The sequence below is a fragment of the Cibotium barometz genome, chromosome 2 (assembly GCF_041138505.1).
Source record: "Cibotium barometz isolate CiBa-2024 chromosome 2, ASM4113850v1, whole genome shotgun sequence".
NCBI lineage: Eukaryota > Viridiplantae > Streptophyta > Polypodiopsida > Cyatheales > Cibotiaceae > Cibotium > Cibotium barometz.
In genome coordinates this window covers 31613679-31635726 of record NC_141047.1, presented here as the reverse complement: position 1 = coordinate 31635726, position 22048 = coordinate 31613679, and the positions used below count along the sequence as shown (strand labels likewise).

The following is a 22048-nucleotide window of genomic DNA, read 5'->3' as shown; positions in this document are numbered from 1 at the left end:
AAAAAATATATTTTAAAAAGAATTTGAATTGTCACGGTTGCCCGAATAATGGACACACAACATGCCAAATACCAACCCCACATTTTCTAGAAATTTAAAATAACCTTTGTCTAATTTTTCACTAATTTTCAAGAATTTTTTGATTTACCCCGAACACATAAGAATACGAACGGTCAAAAATTTTAGAATCCCAATGGTTTTCTCAGAATACGAGAAGCCAATAGTTTCTGGAAAAAAAATTGGAATGTGAAAGGTCAAAAGTTTCTGGAATCCGAAAGGTCAAAAGATTTTCCGGAATTCGGAAAGCGAAAAGGTTTCATGGGAATGCGAAGAGCCAAAGGGTTTCAAGAAAATAATTTCAGAAATTTTCAGAGAAAAGTTTGTCTCAAAATTCACATATTCTCATTTTTTTCTGGTTTTTTCCAATGAAAAGTTTTCAACAAAAGTTTTTTTTTAAAAAAAAACTTATTTTTTAAAATATTAAAAAGCTTTAATAAAAGACTTTTTAGCTTAAGCTTTAGGCTTATAAAAAAATGATTTTTTTGGGAGGGTGGCGATTTTCGCTCAGTGCACAACAGCGTCCCCCCCCCCCCCCTTGTGTTGCGATGTGAGAGAGATAGAGAGAGAGGAGTCCTCTCCTCTCTCCTCTCTCCTCTCTCCTCTCTTCCACTCATCACCTTCTCCAATCTTATCCACTCCCTCTTTCTCTGTTAACAAAGATGTTAACATTTGATTAATTATAATTACAAGATAACTATGATTAAAAATTAATCAACTTGTGCCTATTAAGAGGCGTTCACACGAGCAGGAAGAAAATTAATCAACTTGTGCCTATTAAGAGGCGTTCACACGAGCAGGAAGAAAATAGAAGGAAAATTCAGAATTGAGAGACGAAGAGGATCCTACGCACATGGGAGAGTATTCTAAGCATCAATTGACTACCCCACTCTGCGTTTTACCAGAAATTTGGCATAAAATCGAAAGAATATCCGTGGAAAACCCGTAAAAATTCATTAAAAATATATTTTAATCATAAAAATGCTCTAAAAATTTCTAAAAAATTAGAAAAAAATTTTAAAAATTGTAAAAATTTAGGAAATTCATTCTACCAAAAATATCCACGATAAAATATTTGGTATTTTGGTAAAAATTTTCACTAATGCTTATTTTAAACCATAAAAAATAGCATTAAACTCACAAAATTTCCCTGCAACGTCGATTTGTTCATTGAATAGAAGAAACACGCGTTCCAACTGCCATATCAATGATCCACGTGCAAATCATCAACACAAATCAATAAAATAACATTTTTATTTAGTAAATATTAAAATTTACTTCAAAAAATGCCAAAAATTACAATTAGAAAGAAAAAACAACAATTAACTAGAGATTGCTCTTATACCACTGTTAAAACCCTAAGATCTCTCTAGATAATTGTTATGTATAAACATGCATAAATCAAGTATAAACTCATCCACTTGACCACCCTCGAGACCAAGGAATGCACACATGAATTATAATGAAGTACATCATACCTTTACCTTGATGTCCCATACCATCAAGAGGTATAACTCCAATCCAGTAGCATGTAGCTATAGTATGAATTATAATGAAGTACATCATACCTTTACCTTGATGTCCCATACCATCACCAAGAGGTATAACTCCAATCCAGTAGTAGCAGTAGCTATAGTGTGAAATGGTAGTTGAGTAGTTATGATCCTCTACACAAGATAGCATTACATAACCTAGCCTCAAGATAACATCAAGAGACCATAGTCTAAGCCCCCCTTGAGTGTGCCCCATGCCTCTATTATATAGGAGGACCCTCAAGTGACTCTTGACTCTCCATCTCCCATGTGTGACCCTTGGATGCCTGACCCTAACCTTAACTCCTTAAGGTTAGTCCTAACCCATACTCCACTAGAGCTTGTTCCTATGCTCCCATGCTCATAAGCCTAATGTGGGTTAGTCTCCTAGTATATGCACATATAATGTGCATATAACACGGGTGGTGTGCAGGTAAGAGTGAAAGAGAGGTAGGCATGGTCAGCTTCAAAAGAGGGTGGCGGGATGGAGAAGTTGGGGAGAAGGTGTGCCAAAGCCGGAGAAGTTGGGGAGAAGTTGGGGAGAAGGTGTGCCAAAGCCGGAGATCCCATAAGGTAGTCCACGGTGCTAGTACCTCCTGAGTGAGGGAAGGAGGTGAGGGTGCCGGAGAAGGGCCATCGGGAGATCCCGTTAGAGAGAGAGAGAGAGAGAGAGAGAGAGAGAGAGAGAGAGGTAGGTGTAGATTTTATAGCACCCAACTAGAATGACAAGGTGAAATTGAGATATCAAGATAGTTTTTTGAGAATTGGCATTTATTGGACAAAAAGTCCCCTATATCAGTACGATAGGCCACAACGAGGAAAATCAAGGAAAAACACTAAGCTTTTGATTAGGCTGGGAACACAAATGGGATTTGCTTGTCCTTGTATGCCCAAATGATGGGCATGTGGTGGTCACATGCATTAATCTCCCATCTTAGAGACACTGTGAACACATGAAATCCACTAGGCAAGTGTGGAAGCCAAGTGGGCCCATCTATATGATGTGTTGCAATAAGAAAAAGCTGCAACCTCATGGCAACCCATGTATGATTAATGTCACTTGTGTTACTAATAGATATGACATGGCACTTATGACCATACACAAGTGTGTATAGGCTCTCTAACCGTGTGCATGTGTGTATTATAGCATCTTCAAACAAGAATGCGACCCATTATATCTTAGGGGGGTTTCCCCAAAAGGCAAGTTGAAGGGGTATTCTCTTACATGGACAAATAGCATTAGGGACCTTTACACGTCAAAGATGGCATTTTCAAAACATTACAGGTAGCATACCAAGGCTGGATGCAACCTGTCTGCCATAGAAATCAGCAAGAATGGCGCTCATTGGGCATTGTACCCATGTCCTCACGGCTCTGGTGCAACCACTAGACGGTTGTGGTAGGGACTGGTGGCCTTTACTATATAATCTATTCGTCTAATTGTGTGAATTGCCAGCGTCCAGACAACCTTTACTCCCTCAATTTCATTCCTTGCTGGGCGCCCTCTTGTGAAACCCCCTTAGAATTTCCGGAAATTGAGTTTGCCCCCTCGAGTGTGTATATTAGCGCCTTCAAACAAGAACGCCACCACTATATCTTAGAATTTCCGGAAATTGAGTTTGCCCCCTTTACATTATAACGATTTGCAACGCATTTCAAATTCAAGAAGAACTTTCACAGTTTCGCATTTTGCCAGCAGCGATGGATCCGGCAGCCTTCCGATCCACCATGTCTGACCTCAATTTCGGCAACGTCCTGGGTGCAGCGGCCCGCGACTACCAGAAGGTATTTACCTCTCTCCATTTTCATCATTTTTCAAAATTTCCCGCCCTGTGTTTTTGTTTCCATAGGGGGCATGCATACACGAAACCCTGGCGTACACCATCATCAATCATAGCTACCCCTCCCTCATCGCCTTACAGACAATGACATTCACTGTTTTGCCAAGGGTTCTAAAGAAGGATATCAAATGACACTGATTAGTTACTGTGCTTGGTTGCAATATCACATAATGCTTCATCAAATGTGAGTTTGCTCTGCCAGCAAAATGCTTTGATTGTGAGGCTTGTCTAAGCTTTTACTTGAACACCCATTAGACTCTGGACTCTTCCAAAAACCAGTGGGCAAATGCAAAAGTGCCAATATGACTAATGCTACTTAAGTATCACAGGTGCTGTGAAAAGATAACATTTTCTAATTCTAGATACTTTTCTAATATTCAATAAAAGTGATCCATGATAGTACATGGTCTCAATATGACCTTGAATTTTACTCCCTTAATTATCCTCTTTAGGTAACTAATAGTGAAACTTTAATTTTCTAAAATGAGCTTTCTTGAAGTCAGAAAGTCAAAACAAAAGCAGAAATTCTTGTCTGTCTACATCAAGTTTTTTGCAGCACTTGAACTGTATGCTGCCTGATCTTGGGTTTTTTACTATAGGGCATCTTTTCGTGATATCTTTTGCTAGAAAGCTACCCTCTATTCCTGTGTAGCTTTGAAGCTACCATGAGGATGTTCCCAACATCCATGAAGGGCACATGTGAATGAGATCAATCTAGATAGAGTCGACATACACTATGGGAGTGGTGACAGTCCCCTCATCCCCTCGATGCTCTTGTGGTAGCTAGCAATGCAAGTGTGCATTCGGAGCCCCGAACCTTTCTTGTTTGGATGCAAGAATGGGATCACTTGGCAATACATGTCTCACCTCGCCATATGTAACCTCCATTCGAGAGTGGCCAGTTATGGAGGGAGCCCCCGCTTCTTTTTCTAGACTTAACCTCCCATCAAGATTGGGCAGCCATGGAGGGAACCCCCTTTTCCTTTCTAGACCATTCATACAGGGAACCCCTCCTTTTCTAGGCTTTCCCCCACTCCAGTATATGTAACTTGAAATAACGTTGTTCTCCATAAGCATTCTTGCTGCACATAGTTTATAGGCATTTCGTCCATAGAAATCATAAACATGATATGAATCCTTGTCAATTGGCATCATCCATATAAGAATATATCTCATCAAAGAAAAACATATATAAATCATAATAGCCAAACTACTACGTATAAATTCCTAGAGGAAACATGATATGAATCCTTGTCAATTGGCATCATCCATATAAGAATATATCTCATCAAAGAAATCATAATAGCCAAGCTACTATGTATAAATCCCTAGAGGAAACATGCTTGACAACGTATTCATAATCTTTTGATAAATCTCAATTGTTTTCTTGAAACAAAATTCAAAGGAAACAATCTAACTTCTTCTTGTATGGAGCGTATAAGGGTTAGCCTTATATCCTACTTGTTTATGCTAAATCAAAAGTAATTGTTAATCCAAATATTTATTGAAAAATTATTAGTTGTGTTTTTACCGAATTTATCACGAGTCCATTGTAGCAATATAGAGATCCTTATGCTTTAAAATCCATGTGGGATTCGACTTGTCAAGAGATGCTTCTTAATCATAAATGACTAGAGGGTTACACCATTTATTATATGCCCTTGCATGGCGGCTTCTCCTCTCTTTCTGTTGGAGCACAGATTGTGAATTGGCTAGCCATGCTTAATAGCATAGATGGTAAATTTCCACCTTCCCAATCTGGTGCTTGCTAGAGCTCAAGCCCTTGTCAGGTGGAGTTATTAGCAATGGCAAAGAAGAAAATACAAAATGGATCCATCTTTGGCTCCTCCTTGTTAGCAATCCCAAATTGCAGAGTTACGAGATTCCATTCTAACACTCTACAACAAGGCAACTCATGTGAAGTGACCAACAGACAGTACCTCGTCAATCATCAAGACACATGAAGGCATCTTAGGATTCTGTTTCTTCTTCATCATCATCAACAACTGCGAACATTGACTCTGATCCTATTTCTCTTGAAGTGCAAGACAACCTGGCCAGTCTCACGGTCCCGTAGAGCAACTGAATGCTCCTCAAATTCTACCCGAAAGCCAGTCTTGCATACTTCATGCATTGACAGAAGATGAAAACCAAGAGTAGGGATGTAAAGAACACGGGAGGAATGCTTACCCCCCTTGCGGGAATAATCTCCATCCGGCCCTCACTGTGTATCGGAATGGTGGAGTTGTCGCCAATGAAGATGCGACCTGACTGCTGTTTCAGATCCAAAAAGAAGTCTCGGGAAGGAGTCATGTGCCTGGAAGCACCACTGTCAAGAATCCACTCCCGGGTATCCTTTCCGGTGAAGCCAACTGCCTCTTCGCTCGAAGACGATGAAGCATCTGAATCCATCATCTCTAAGTGCACAAATGCTGGAGTCTTTGCAGCGGAGGCTGAAGAATCAGCACTCTTCCCAGTCCGCTTAGGACACTTCCTCTAATAGTGGCCTTTCTCGCCACAGTCATTGCAGGACCTCTTGGCCTTCAGTTTCTCTCGATCCGTGTCAGTCTTCTTCTCAGAAGACTTCTCCGATGAAGCCTTCCCTTTGTCCTTGTTGTTATTCCGGCCTTTCGACCGTTGGCCAGTTAAGGCCTCCGAACCTCCGTTGTGAGGAGGGTTCATGAATTGTTCCTCCTTGTCCAAGACCATGGGCACAAGCTCCTCCCATGTAATGGTGCTGAGCCTGCCACCAGTAATCAAAGAAGAGTAGAAAGTGATACTGAGAAGACAAGTGGGACAGCAAAGTGATGGCCATATCTTCTGATGATATCTTCTTCCCAGCCTGAAGGACTTCTTGTTGAACGGCCTGCAGCTTGTTAATATGCTCCCGCATCATCGACGACTTTGCAAGGTTCATAACCCGCATCTGTACTTCCAACGAAATCCTCTTCATGGGTAATACCCTGTTATAAAGAGAAGCCAAGTGCTGCCATATGCCTCTGGCCAGCGTCATATGCTTTACATGATTGATTACTTGCGGTGTGTAGTTGAGGAAGATAAATGAACGGATCCTGGCGTTGACATGATCCCATAACTGTGCCTGTGCCTCGCGGTCCTTTCTGGTTGACTGTAACTCCCCTTCCTCTGCTTCCGGCCGTGGAACCTCGACAACGATGAAATCAGCAAGGTCATATGACTCCAGCATAGATTCCATCATAACCTTCCATATGTCGTAATTGTTCCTGTCCAACTGACGGTCCACCGAGAACGTGGGGAGTGTTGGGATCTTCACATGCTTCTCAGCCATCTCTAACAAATCTGCCACTGCGGGGATGTAACTGAAAAGGGTGGGTGGGTGGGAAAAAAAACTTACACCTGCAAGTCCAGCAATTCAGCCCGCTGTCCTCTTGCTTCTTCTCTTCCCGAACAGTCCCGAACAATCCACCAATCAGCAACGCAACAGTCCCCCTCTTGCTCACACAACTCCCAAGATCTATCAAGAGCTGAAGGCTCTGATACCATGTCAAAATACGCAGCGGAGATGATAACCAAATCTGAGACCACAAGAGCAAGTAGAGTGCAGAAAAAAATAGACAGCACAAGAGAAGGAGAGAGATAGGCATGTAACTCTGCTCTATATATACAAGATCGCGGAATGATACAAGATGATATGACAAGGGAGCAATGGGGCCATTTTATATGGCCTCCATACTACAATCGGCCTGCATGAGAAGCAGCCGACAGGCCTAAATCTCCACGACTTGTTGAAGACACCCAATCGGCCAGCTACAATGAGTCGGCCAGCTCATGGGTGAAGTCGTGGACCTGATGCAGCAGTCGGCCAGAATCTGAGAGCTCCAGCCACCACCCACAGGCAGCCACCCAAGCCATAGAAAAATAGGAAAAATACAGGGAGTGAGGAAAAATGAGAAAAACACCTACGAGGGCGGGCACACCCACAACAGAGGCCCTAGTGTCTCAATAAAGACAGGAGATGACTTCTAATAGCTCTGCAGGGCGGAATGCTGTAGATGCTGCGTTTTGCTAAATGCAGGCTGAATGCTCAAGCGTTGATGCTCCTATATGCTGATGGATGAAACGCTAATGGCTGATGTGCTGAATTCTCCAATCGCTTATGCTCCTTGTGCTGAAGGCTCCAAGCGTTGAGGTCCTCTAGGCTGAATATGATATGAATGAATGAATGAATGATATGCTCAACTATTTATATGGACACTTGATGCTGGTGGGTTGGTTGAAGGGTTGCCCGACTGCATCTTGTCTTGGATAAATGGATAAATAATGTAAATGAGAACATTAAATGCTATAAATGATGGGAAAAATAATGGATAAATCCTAATAAATGCTAGATGTTATCTGAAGGCTTCTGCAATGGTCTATATGCAATGGATGAATGCTATACATTATGTAGAGTGCTTTTTAATGCAAACCCTAATTCTACTGACTCTATATGCATGAATGCATCTCTTCAAAGTGGGTTAAGGAACTTGAACTGACTGACTGACTGACTGTCTAAGGCCGAGGAATGACCTACGTAGCTCGTGCTTGACTTATCCTGGAGTGAAGATTGCAATGGGGTCACGGTGTACGACAATTATCATCCTAAAGGGTACTAATACTGTACAACGTTGCACTATGATGATGAGTCATCTTGTCACCATGCACTACAGTGTAGAGTGCATGTGACACATTGTCTCATAGACCTTTGTGGTCTCTCTCTCTCTCTCTCTCTCTCTCTCTCACACACACGTAGTCACAAGCGGGCACACATCTATACTCCCCCTCCCTTTTTTGGGCAAGTCTCCATGTGTAGTTACTCTTAGATGAAGAGTAAGTTATCTTTATGTTCTCATTTCCTTGTATGCTTTGTTTGTTTTATTTTGTTGAAAAAGTTCTGTACTTATGCCTATTTTTCAATCTTATAAATGTATATATGTATATCAGGAGATGTTGGAGCAAGAAAAATCCCAGGCATCTGCCTCAGCGCACCAAGAAGTTGATCTTGATGATTTGTTGAATGTAAGATGCAACATTTTATGAACTATTTTTTAATGCCTGCAGTATTTAAAGGAACTTACTGTTATCTCAAGCTGCATATTTTAAAGTTATGCAGCCCTATGTGTCCAGGTTCAGTCAATGAATGCTTTAATTTAGGTGGGCACACTTACTAATTCTTAGATCTAATGTTGTCTAGTGCTTTGTTACAAAGGCTCTCTCTCTCTCTCTCTCTCTCTCTCTCTCTCTCTCAATGTGTGTATGTGCGTGTTTGCACTGTGCAAACATGTGGATGTGTGGGGACATTTATCATTATAGTGTTCCCTTTGATGACAGTTACCATTTTGATTGGTTTTGTAACAATGTTTCTCAGGATCCGGAGCTGGAGAGTCTGCATGCAGAAAGGGTAGCTGCCTTGAAGGTAAACTGGTTTTTCTACCTATTCCTTTCAGAAATATTTTAATATCATATCTGAAGTTATTTATTGCTGAATTATTTTATGGTGGGATGCTACAGAAAGAAAGTGAGAAACGGCAGGCTTTAGAGAGAAAGGGACATGGAGAATATCGAGAGGTAAGCTTTCCACCTCTTTTGACCTTTTGAACAGCTCACAGGTGTTTGTTTGTATCAGCAAGTAAATCAAGTGTTATGACTGGGCCCTTGCTAGGTGAGTGAGGGGGATTTTCTCGCCGAAGTCACAGGAAGTCAAAGGGTTGTTTGCCACTTCTATCATCACGAGTTTGTACGCTGCAAGTAGGTTGCTCCATGCTGTGGAAGGTTGATTTATGAGTGGCAAATCCAATTACTTTATGTAACAAACATTGAATATCAACTGTATTTATCATTTTGTGCTTGATCTTATCTTGTCAGGATTGTTGATAAGCATCTCAAGAGTCTGACACCCAAGTATTTTGATACGAAGTTTATAAAAGTAGATGTAGAGGTCTGTATCATTGATGCCTTGCTCCATACCTTTCTGCCCTTATATAATAGCATGAAATTTACAAGAAAGGTTTTCTACTTTTTGGGATTTATGTATGAATACAATGTCAGAGGATTATAGTGCTGTCGTGAGTGGTCTACATGTATTGGGTCCCCTTTTATGTGGTCATTTGAAATATGGTAGGACTAAATCATGCAGAGATTGTTTACATAAGAAATGGCTGGCTTATTGTTGATGAGACTGATGAGACTGATGAGACTTGAAAGTATCACCATTTATTGTTGATGAGACTGATGAGACTGATGAGACTTGAAAGTATCACCATTTATTGTTGATGAGACTTGAATGTATCATCACTTACTCCGTGGTTTCTCTACATTAGTATAAGAGCTTTGACACATGGTCAAAGAATTCACCTAGAAATTTTTTCTTTGGGTTGATTTTGGGTATTGCCAGTATGCCCCACTCATTTTTCCTCATCGTGAAGGGTTGAAACCCTCGCTATTGTTCTTTTGTGTGGATGGTTTACGGTGCTCCAGGGAGCACCTGTAAGAGCTGCCCACACCGGTTTGTGTGGATGGTTTACTAGTGCTCTAGGGCATCCTGTAAGAGCATCTCACACCCTAGTGGATGGTTTATATCTTGTGGTTAGGACGAAACTTGATTGCTCCCACTCTGGTGACCTCCGACAATGAGAGAGAGCAAGAGGTACAAGAAGAATTGGCAGCATAGACTGACAATGATTCGGAGAGGAGTGCCCAATTTGGCACCTGTGCCAGGCAGCATGCCGACGGATCAGCCATTATAGATGTTTCAGTCTATGATGGACAACTCTTTTACAACCCATGGGGCTGTTGTTCCATAGCCTCCCACACCCTGACCCCATTCTCCAAATCCATCTTCTTCTTTATCCTCGGACCATGAAAAGGCCTAATATCAGCGTGAAGGTCATTGTTTTTGGTGCCATACAGTGGGGCATACCTGCCGGACTTGCTCCAAGAAACTCTCATTTGTGACCCAAGTGGTGATTGCGAAACCCGAAGCAGTGGAGCCTTTCCCACCCGACCCCGTGGTTAGTACCATTATGGTGGGGAGTATTTGGTCAATCCTGCCTGAGGGAACCCCTCAGGAGCTGGAAGCTCAGCAAGAGAGAAGCATGAAGATCATGAGGGGACACCAGGTACGGAAGGACATCTCATGAAGTGTCATGTCACTTTGAGTGGTGGTCTTGTTTGACTGTGGTAGTACCAAAAGGATGCCATTTTTGAGCAGCTTGCCCAACAAGCTCACTTGAATTTGACACCAGCAGCTAGGACAATCACCGGCTTTAGTGACGGAATGCGTCTACAAGTCAAGAATGTTTCTCAGAGTGCAACATTGGTATTCCCACAGGTGGAGTTTAAATGCGATTTCATAATCACACCCTTGGTTGGTGCTTGTGTGATTTTGGGTGTACGGTGGTCTCGACAGTACAAACCCCATATAGAACGGGATGATGATTACTTGTGGATAACAAAGACGCTTCAAAAGGTGGTAGTCATCCCAGGTGCACCAGATAGTGTATGAAGTCCATTATCGCTAGTGTACAGGTGGTTAGCGTAGACATGAGGTTTTCACTGTTGTTGATGACATTGTTGGGTAAAACGTGTGATCGAGTTTTCTCAAGATCATGCACAAGCAGTATCACGTAAGAGACACAAAGCAGACGTAGAGAGAAGAAGACCACGGGACAGAAGTGCCTTGTCATGCGCACATCTGTGCCATGGCTAATCTTCAAGCATGAACATCATAATCCTTGATTAGTACATCAGTTAGAACAGCAATTATAGCCTCCAAAGAGCAGTCGGCAAGAGACTTAGTCAGCAGGCGGCCAGGTGTTAGGTAGTTGACCAGAAGCCTCCAGAGAGCAGCCAGCAGGAGACTTAGTCAGCAGGTGGTTAGGTGTTAGGCAGTTGACCAGCAGGTGTGGGCAAGCATTGGAAGTAAGCATAGCATTTATCAGAGCAATTTATGAATTATTTGTCCAAGCAACAGCAGCAGTTGCTAGTTGCTGGCTGACCAGCACACCTTGCACATATATAAGCATAAAGTCATCATTTTGCATAACTCACTCATCATTCATCATTTTGAAGAAGTAGATATCAGCAGAAGTCATGTAGAAGGGGCTAGAGGTCACCCCTAGGGGTAGACCAAGGGCCTACATCATGTACAACCAGTTAGTCACCTTTTTGTACCATATAAATGCAAGAAAACCTTGACACCAACTATCTCTCTCTTCTTCTCTCTCCTCTGTCTTAACCATGTTTAATTAGCATCTTGTTCTTAATCAAGCTTAGGACTGTGGATTAGAACAGCAAGGCTTCCGTGCATACAACATTGGTATCAAAGCATTCAGGCTTAGCCACTAAGCAAGTCCCAAGGAGGTGCACAAATCCATCAGAAGAATGCAGTCAGGATAGCAGATGGAGTGGTATGCAATAGGCGAAGCTGGAGGAAAGCGTTATTTGGGGGTATGTACTTAGAACCAGTACATCATTAAGCTCTCAAATCAATTCCAAAGGCCTAGCAACAGGCATGATCAGTTTCGGCAGGTGACTCGTCGTTGTGTTAAGGGAAAGGGATAACAGGCATGGGGACAGCAGTGGAATAGACACTCAGTTCTTCAACAAGACTTGGAAGTGGAGATCAGAAGTGGAAGGTGTTAAGACAAAGTGTCAAACTCAAAGTCAAAAGTGTAGGGAGGAAGGACGATAGAGTGTCCACCCTGTCATCAAGTTTAGCGAGAGGGGATGCCACGTGCACACCCGTGCCATGGCTAATCTTCAACATGAACATCATAATCCTTGATTAGGACATCAGTTCGGACATCAATTAGACAACATTTAGAGCATTAGTAGCATTAGTATCGTCATCATCAATAGTAACAGTATCATCATCATCATCAACATCAACATCAACATCAGCATCATCTTCGTAAGCATGAAGAAGGGCATGAGTTGGCAGCCTCCAGAGAGCAGTCGGCAGCCAGCAGGAGACTTAGTCAGCAGGCGGTGAGGTGTTAGGTAGTTGACCAGCAGGTGTGGGCAAGCATTGGAAGTAAGCATAGCATTTATCAGAGCAATTTATGAATTATTCGTCCAAGCAGTAGGCTGACAGCAGCAGTTGCTAGTTGCTGGCTGACTAGCACACCTTGCACATATATAAGCATAAAGTCATCATTTTGCATAACTCACTCATCATTCATCATTTTGAAGAAGTAGATATCAGTAGAAGTCATGTAGAAGGGGCTAGAGGTCACCCCTAGGGGTAGACCAAGGGCCTACATCATGTACAACCAGTTAGTCACCTTTTTGTACCATATAAATGCAAGAAAACCTTGACACCAACTATCTCTCTCTTCTTCTCTCTCCTCTGTCTTAATTAGCATCTTGTTCTTAATCAAGCTTAGGACTGTGGATCAGAACAGCAAGGCTTCGGTGCATACAACATTGGTATCAAAGCATTCAGGCTTAGCCACTAAGCAAGTCCCAAGGAGGTGCACAAATCCATCAGAAGAATTCAATCAGGATAGCAGATGGAGTGGTATGCTATCTCTGGAAAACCTTCAGAAGCTGAGGAACTTGTTCAGAGCAAGTTTCCTCAAAGGAATTTGAGCCAATGGCAGACCAAGGTCATACAAACTTCAGCAACATGCATAAGACAATCAAGAGGCCGCAAACCGGAGCCAACCAAGAGATGATGTCAGATTATGCTGAGCCAACATGTGTCAAAGCTAGTCTTTCAGGAACAACAAACCTAGAATCAATGGCAACCCCGATGGTCCAAAGTAATCCATCTCCGTCTCCAAGTTCACTCAAGTGGAGGATGCTCTCACACGTCCACAAGGAACACTGGAGAACAATGATATCCCTCATGAGAGTATTTGCCATGTCAGTAATTCCAACACAGTCAGTAAAAAATGAGCCAGAAGATGTGAAGCAATGCCTTCAAGTTGACCTCAAAGAGGAAGTTGCTTTCTACGTTTTGACAATCAAAATTCTAGAAGCTAGAGTAAACAAATTTCGGTCACTTTTAAAGGCCATTCCACTTGCACATTGAAAGGACACAAGCATGGAATGGATGATCCAAGTGGAGATCGAGCAAAGGTAAGTTACGTTCCCCATTGCTCCAAGTTAGCCAAGAGGGGATGTCACATGAACCAATTAATTGGGTGCCACGGGAACATTTCTAGGCTAATTATGGGCAGTTTTAGACTAGTTTCAAGCCACCTAACAATGTGTAAAAAGGCTGGCCGACTAGAGTTAGTTTTATCTATAAATAGCAAGGCATGAGTCATTATTGAGCATTCAGCATTGGAGAAGCAAGTCAGCCAAGAGGGGATGTCACATGAACCAATTAATTGGGTGCCACGGGAACATTTCTAGGCTAATTATGGGCAGTTTTAGACTAGTTTCAAGCCACCTAACAATGTGTAAAAAGGCTGGCCGACTTGAGTTGTGCCCCTTGTGGTATACTACGCCCGCATGATCATACAGCCATGGGCAACCTAGCATGACATTCGCCAGTAGTGCTTCCTCGAGCATACAACTGTAGCATGCAGAAGACTTGGAGATGAACCGTAAACTTGATTAGAGCAGAAATTCAACAGGTAAACTTGACGATTTCATATGCACAAATGAAATATAGAGAAGCAGCAGAGAGTACACCATATTGGGTCCCAAATAACCCTCTGAAGGGCCCCCACCGTGAACGTGGATTTGCTTGTATATCGTTGAATGCAAATCAACGGGTCGCCTTCTGCTGAGAACAGTCTGGACAGCACCTTGTACTTGCATTGATCCCTAGAAAGAGCTCTACGGGTTGTGTTTTCTGTCTGCCGCAGGTCAGCTTCATCATCCTCTTTTCTCCTTGCGTTGTCCTGTGGGCTACCCAAAGCATGTGCACAAGCAAGGACTGAATGACAAAGACATGGGACGGGATGACGAGGCCTGAGCGCACCTTTATATAGTGAATATGGGGCTGAATCTCTGGCGGACTGAGCATTGTTGCTCGCCAACTTGCAAAAGAAGACAAATATATATATATATGATGTGTTTTTCTCATATTATTCCCCTAATTGCTGAGCGCCTATGTGAACACCCTCCATGGCCTTCTTCCTACCCAATAGCCTAGAAAATGGGCTGTCCACAGCCCATGGCCCCAACTAGCCACCATAAGCTTTTTTTAGTGAAACCACTGTCTCATTAAGAAAAAAGAAATATACCTTCATAGCTGTCCCAAATTGAGGCAGCTACTAATCAGTTCAAAAACAGTGGGAAAACAATTCCAATTGCTGGAAGGAAGTCCCCCGATTTCATGAGAATCTTGGAGGGATTGGAAAGGGGCTCGCCGGAAATAAACAAACAACCGAACAGAATCTCCAGAGAAGAGCAATTGATTCCGAGCATGGTTAATAGTCCACAATGCCCAGAATCTAGTCCAGTCAAGGAAGTTTGTATAGTTAAAGGCAACCAAAAAGCCAGAACATTCGACCGAAATGCCTTCCCGAAAAATGAGCCCGAAGATGTCCAGACAAATCATCAAGAAAATCCCGAGAGTGCGAAAAATACCACAGAAGGTGAGGCATTGTCTCTATCCCAACTAGCCACCACAAGCCCTAATGTATAGGGCTAGTTACCATGCTCATCTTAAGTTGGGCGAAGAAACTGGCCGAGGTTATTAGATGTCCTAACATCCTCAAGGCATGTTGCATGCACGGAAGCCTTGCTATACTGATCCACAGCCCTAAGCTTGATTAAGAACAAGATGTTGATTAAACATGATTAAGACAAAGAAGAGAGAAGAAGAGAGAGATAGTTGGTGTCAAGGTTTTCTTGTATTCAAATAGTACAAAAAGGTGATTGAATGGTTGTACATGATGTAAGCCCTAGGTCTACCCCTCTAGGGGTGACCTCTGGCCCCTTCTATATGACTTCTACTGATATCTACTACTTCAAAATGATGAATGCTGAGTGAGTTATGCAAAATGATGACTTATGCTTATATATGTGCAAGGGGTGCAGGTCGGCCAGCAACTGCTGCTGTCAGCTTGCTACTTGGACAAATAATTCATAAATTGCTCTGATAAGTGCTACGCTTACTTCCAATGCTTGCCCACACCTGCTGGTCAACTGCCTAACACTTAGCCACCTACTGACTAAGTCTCCTACTGGCTGCCGACTGCTCTCTGGAGGCTGCCAACTCATGCCCTTCTTCATGCTTATGAAGATAATGCTGATGTTGATGTTGATGATGATGATGATACTGTTACTATTGATGATGATGATACTAATGCTACTAATGCTACTAATGCTCTAAATGTTGTCTAATTGATGTCCTAACTGATGTCCTAAATCAAGGATTATGATGTTCATGTTGAAGATTAGGACATCATATCCTCTGATGTTGATGTTGATGATGATGATGATATTGTTACTATTGATGATGATGATACTAATGCTACTAATGCTCTAAATGTTGTCTAATTGATGTCCTAACTGATGTCCTAATCAAGGATTATGATGTTCATGTTGAAGATTAGCCATGGCACGGGTGTGCACGTGACATCCCCTCACTAAACTTGATGACAGGGTGGACACTCTATCATCCTTCCTCCCTACACTTTTGACTTTGACTTTGACACTTTGTCTTAACACCTTCCACTTCTGATCTCCACTTCCAAGTCTTGTTGAAGAACTGTGTGTCTATTCCACTGCTGTCCCCATGCCTGTTATCCCTTTCCCTTAACACAAGGACGAGTCACTTGCCGAAACTGATCATGCCTGTTGCTAGGCCTTCGGAATTTATTTGAGAGCTTAATGATGTACTGGTTCTAAGTACATACCCCCAAATAACGCTTTCTTGCACACATACAACACACACACGATTCCTAAACTATTGCGCTCTATCATGTACAAGAAAGAAGTAATACAACTGAAATTCAAGTACAAGATGTGGCTAAGAATGAAGATGTCAAAGCTTAGCCTTGTGACCTATTGTACACTCCTGGCTAGCACTTCGCCTACAGAGAAACACTCTATAAAGTCCAGCACTGAGGAAAGCAGATGAATATTACGATTTGGCTACCCACGTATATATATGCATCAATGCTCCTAGTTGACCAGTAGTATTGTTGTCTGCCACTTGTACCCTATTGCCATGTCATCAATGCCACATGTCACTTGTGCTGTCCAACTTTGCTTCTCGATTGCTATTTGATGTTCGGCTCTGCCCTGCATACACAATTGCGGAACCTTCATCAACTTTGCTTGCATTTACCAAAGATGCTTCTTTGTTTTGGATCTCGCTTCAACATTATGCCAGCTGATTCTCCAACTACTTGTGGGAATTCTCATTCCACTGGAATCCTGGCAATGGAGGTAGTATGTTAACTTACATCGGGACTAGGTGTTCATCTTGAGACCATATTCCATGTTTGCCATGAAGAAAACCACAAAGCTGGTTGGCTACTACCTACACCACCTAGACTTGCCTAGACTCTCTACGGCTTAGGACCTAAGCTACATGCATTGCATGACCGCCTAGAAAAGGCCTATGCTCTAATACTAATGTTACATGCTAAGCAGAAGCATGCTTGATTAGTGTTGCAATTACCACTGATTAAATGCTTATTTAGTGCATAGATGAAATTTCACAAAGAGAAGAGAGGTGTTCCAACCTAATCTTTGTATATGCATTAATTGAATGAATGATCATGACTATTTACAATGCTGAATTCAGATATGGACCAGATTTCATCTTGGATTTGACTCACGCTAAGCGTTAACTATTGATGCGTAACGTGACTGATCCTTGGTGCTCCAGTGCTGCAAACTGCTGTCTCAAGGCTATCAATTGTTGATCCACGCTTTTCCTTGCTACTCCAATGCTTTATGCTCAATAATGATCCATGCCTTGCTATTTATAGGCAAGATCTTGTCCAACTCACTCTAGTCGGCCCAGTCTTTTGCAAGCCCGAAAATAAAGCCATAAATATTGGGCTAAAAAGGTGCCCAACCTGTGGCCCCTTGGCTGGCTGGTTTACATATGCTTAGATTGCCCAAAACTAGTCCAAAACTGTGACCCCAATTAATTGGTGCACATGACACGCACAATGACAGGATGGTTGCCAGGTGACCTGAAAATACACATATGGTTCCATTTTAACTTCTTTATAAGACGTACATATATTTGCATCATTCTGTGTGCGCTGTTCAAGTATCAATTTAGCTTGCTTCGAGTCTCGACTGGGCAGAGTTGTTTGGTAGATCGAAAGATACTTTGTTAGCATAAACTAGCAATAAGATACTTTGTTAGCATAAACTAGCAATATAAGAATTTAACGTCAATTAGTTTTTCTCTAATGCAGAATGCCCCATTTTTTGTTTCGAAGCTGGCTATCAAGACTCTGCCTTGTGTTATCTTATTCAGGTATTGGTTATTGTTTAATTATTTTGCTTTAACTGTCAATGTTAAGTATGGTTGCTGAAGAAGGTTAAGGATTCCCTTGTCTTGCTATGCACGTATCATTTGAGAAAACTTATTAAGTTGAGGTCAAGGGACTCAACATTGTTCTATGCATCATGCAGGGATGGAGTTGCATTTGATAGATTGGTAGGCTTCCAAGATTTGGGAGGGGTGGATGACTTTCCAACCAGCACATTGGAAAGCTGGCTTTTACGCAAGGGTAATATTGTAAAAGTCTGGTTTCCCTCTTCACTATTTAGGGAATTTTACATTCAAGCAAATGAATGCATTGTGGCAACGTCTAATGGCCAATATAATTGTGATAACTCAAGGAAAGGCATAACATGACAATGCTCATATGTGTACTTCCTGTTTAGCATCTCTCACCTTCCCTCACATGAGCTTTCGTAGTCTAATTTGATGCTAGCCTTAATATCTTGTATCTGTGTTTTTGCATGTGCAGCAATCATATTGAAGAAAAAGAGTTTAGAAGACGAGGTTGATCTGGCAGAGGCGCCAAGACGGGTGAGATCTACAACTTATGCAGACTCAGACTCAGACTAAGAGTAGTCAAGTCTTCTTAAAGGATCTTATCTTTGACTGCATTTACAACAGTGGGTTTTTATGTCAAGATGGTACTGATATTCAGCAGCTTAACAAAGAAAAGGCTAATTTCTGTACTACATTTTGGTGGACTTAAGATTGTGTTCTGGCCATCTCTATGTAAGTAGTAAAACTTGATGCATGCCCATCATAGTTTTTTAGTTGACTATGATGAAGGCAATCACAAAAAATCAAAGCTGATTTTGATTGTATTTTTTAGCATTGATTTCCTAGTGATCTAAATTTCAATACCGTGCTGGGAAAAAGTCTTGTGAGCACTTTTATACAAGGTACCCGCGCCTGAATTTTGTTCAGCTCACTCTGGTTATATATATATATATATATATATATATATATATATGCATTTACTAGAAAACTGGTGATTATATGAAACAACCGTTTGTACACAATTTACATTTTAACCCTTTTGGTGAAAATGCGCTGAGCTATTTAATGAATATACAGTCAGGGATTACCTTCAATGGATGTTTTATACAAAAGTATAAAAAAAGTGGAGACTAGATCAATCTGATCAGAGAATAAAACAATGTCCAAATTCAACCCAAAAAAGGGGTTGCTGGTCGCGCCACACCTTTCACAGCCAGTACTCCACCTCTGTACCAAAGCGGGCTGTATAACAGGTTTCCTCCAGGCTTCTAGAAAGCTGCACTTGATAGGCCGAGCAGATGGCAGTGCCGTTCGCGAGAAACTACTCGAGTGGCATTACTTCGTTGAACGGTGTGATGGCCTCCTAACAAATCGTTAGGTATGCCCATGCCCATACCCATACCCATGCCCATACCCATACCCATGGTGTCTTTTGAGTATCCTCATGACGTCTATTTCGGTTATGCTAGTACTCAACCTGCGTGTTGTTGTTGCGGTATGTAAAAGATATTAAGAAGCTAAACTCAAGAATAGAAGCCGAAATACAAAGGGTCACTCTGAATACTAAAAGTGAATCGAAGAGTTTTTTTCTTCTTATTTTTTGGAAATCCAGGATTTCTTTTTTTCTCTCCTCTTTGTCCTTGGTTGTTCATGGTTAATATGTAATAGATTTTGCATCCCTAGACACTTGTGAGTATCCTATAGGAGAATCAGAGTCACCAAAACCAAGGCCCCAGAGAAAGAGAGCAAGATCTTGCCTTGAACATGCCTTACCTAGAGAGAGAGAGAGAGAGAGAGAGAGAGAGAGAGAGAGAGAGAGAAAAGAAGAAAGAAAGAAAGATATATTAACGTCTACGAGAGGCCAAAGTCGGCCTATGAGAAAAAATAATACAACTGTGTTCTTCCGGTCATCGGAAGAAAAGAAAGAAAAGAAAAAGTGTGCATGTGTCTGGATACAACTATGAGTCATCATGGATCGGTGGAGCCCATATACAAACAATATAAGGGTGGGTGGGGATGTGGATGGAGTGCTAAGGCAAGATGCATCTCTATATGCTGAAGGGGTAGTACAAGCATGCTATGCAGATCTATGTCTAACTCCATCCAGTGCCATAAGAGGGATATAAGATATCATACATCGTCGATGCTGAGGTTGTGAATGGCGTGAACATGTACCCGGAGTCTGAATGAAAGCGAGCTAGCCTCTCCTGTGTCTCCATCTGGTGTCTCATTCGGATAGCTGCTCTCTCTCGGTGACGGAGTCGGGGTGCTCTATGTCCAGTCTGTCTAGGTCTCCTCCTGGCTCTCAATTCCTCTGCTCTCTGTGCGGTCAGCCCACGTGGTACATCAGCTGGCACTGGCATAGCTCTCTGGAAGAAATCTGTGAGCTGGGACTGTCTCCCACCCCTAGTGGGAGCAGGTGTCTCTCTCGAGAACTATGAAGCTCTAGTAGTAGTCTGCCAAGTTGTCGCTGGTCCGAGGCCTCCATCAACTGATGTAGTGAAGAGTGCTCCTCAAACAATCCTGCATATCTATCTCTGACCCCCTGGTGGGCTCTACATCTACATACAAAGTGATCCTCAGTCTCCACCTCCTCGCGGCACAATCTGCATATCCGCTCAGCTCTGGGAACCCATACCGCTCTCCCAGCCTCTATCTCTAGCTGATGTGATGAGACTCGTAGCTGTCCAATAGCAACGCGAGAGCTGTGTGGCATGTATACATCCATGTACCGCGGTCGATGTATAAACCCATCCCTTGAGATGCTCATAAAGTGGTCTCTGTAATATAGCATCTTCGGTGGTAGTGGGCTCTCTGGTGCTGTCCATGTCTCTTGTATGTAGTGCTGCCATATGTCCTGTCTCATCACTCTGTTCCTCTCATTGAGAGTGAGGTAACCCCGTGGGGCAGACTGATCATACTGAAAAGGTGGCAACCGCTCAATGTCTATCCCATGATGTGAGAACCACTGTAGCATCTGTGCATACCAAGATCCAGTGTGTCCAGCCTCGGCCAGCTGTCTGGATGCCTCAAAAGCTCGGCGGGATAATCTCTCCGTGGGCATCTCCCTCATCCTGTATATAAAGGAGATCCTCTGGAACAATGCCTCCACTACCATAGGTGGTGCACGGGACGGATGGTTTGCTGCGTATCATCCTCGAGAGCATCAAGATCTGTGGTCTCTCCAGGTGTACCCATGTGGAGGCTGCAAGCCCTGGTGCCCAAACCGCTGCTGCATACATCAAGGCTGGTGTCACTAATGTATCAAAGAGCCACCCCTTCGTGCGGGGTTCCTGAAAATGTGCTTGATGACACTGACGCTCAAGGCCAGCAAGAGCTGCATACCCCTGGGTCACTCTGTCTCGGACTGCCTGAGCCATGGAGAAGCGTCCAGCTGAGCTAGTAAATGTGATGCCAAGGTAAACATAAGAGCTCACCACCTCGACCCGCCCTCCTGCTAATGTGAGAGTAGTGTGGCTCCTGACTGCGGGTGAAGTGTGGAAGATCATAACCTTGGTTTTCCCGAGGTTCACTATGAGCCCCTGCTGTGCGCAGAAGTCATCAAGAGCCACAAGGTGTCTTTGAAGCCCAACCTGTGTGTCGGATACCAAGACGATGTCATCGCATAAAGCATAACATGGACAGTAATACCTGATAGCTCAATCTCAGAGCCTCCTCCCTGTGTGATGTAATCGACCACCTCATCAATATAGAGCCCAAAGAGCGTGGGGGAGAGCGGGCACCCCTGCTTCACACCAATGGTGCTAGCAACTGTGTCGGACAAGCCTCCTGGGCATCGGACTCTCCCAAAGACCTGCTTATATAGCCTGTATATGCCCCACATCATGTCTGAAGGTATGCCTAGTGTCTGTAGCCGCCGAAAGAGGCGCTCTCTGGGCATAGTATCAAATGCCTTGTGGAAATCCACAAAGCAACAATAGAGCCGTTGCCTCCGTGCCTTGGCCTGATCAATCAGGCACCTCAATGTAAAAATGTGGTCGATGGTCGAGAAGGCTCGACGGAAGCCAGCCTGGCCTGCTGCTCTCAATCCCCCAACCTCTGCATGAGTGCTCAGCTCTGCCTCCAAAACTGCCCCGTATAGTTTGGCCAATATATGGCCAATCATGATGGTCCTGTAGTTCCCGGGGTCTAGTACATCTCCCGCT

General features: G+C 42.9%; 1 protein-coding gene across 1 annotated transcript; it reads left to right on the top strand.

Moving 5' to 3' along the window:
• Positions 1 to 3172: 3172 nt before the first annotated feature.
• Positions 3173 to 18870, top strand: LOC147640941 (thioredoxin domain-containing protein PLP3B-like). The gene is made up of 9 exons (XM_086816771.1): positions 3173 to 3374; positions 8393 to 8467; positions 8817 to 8864; positions 8960 to 9016; positions 9111 to 9196; positions 9314 to 9386; positions 17794 to 17855; positions 18014 to 18111; positions 18355 to 18870. The coding sequence occupies exons 1-9, from the start codon at positions 3291 to 3293 to the stop codon at positions 18453 to 18455; spliced, it is 684 nt and encodes a 227-aa protein (XP_086672897.1). The 5' UTR covers positions 3173 to 3290; the 3' UTR covers positions 18456 to 18870.
• Positions 18871 to 22048: the final 3178 nt, after the last annotated feature.

Coding starts and splice junctions, on each gene's coding strand:
- LOC147640941 (XM_086816771.1), top strand. CDS start 3,291: ATGGATCCGGCAGCCTTCCGATCCACCATGTCTGACCTCAATTTCGGC. Junction 9,197..9,313: donor CACGAGTTTGTACGCTGCAA/GTAGGTTGCTCC, acceptor TTATCTTGTCAG/GATTGTTGATAAGCATCTCA. Junction 9,387..17,793: donor TTATAAAAGTAGATGTAGAG/GTCTGTATCATT, acceptor TCTCTAATGCAG/AATGCCCCATTTTTTGTTTC.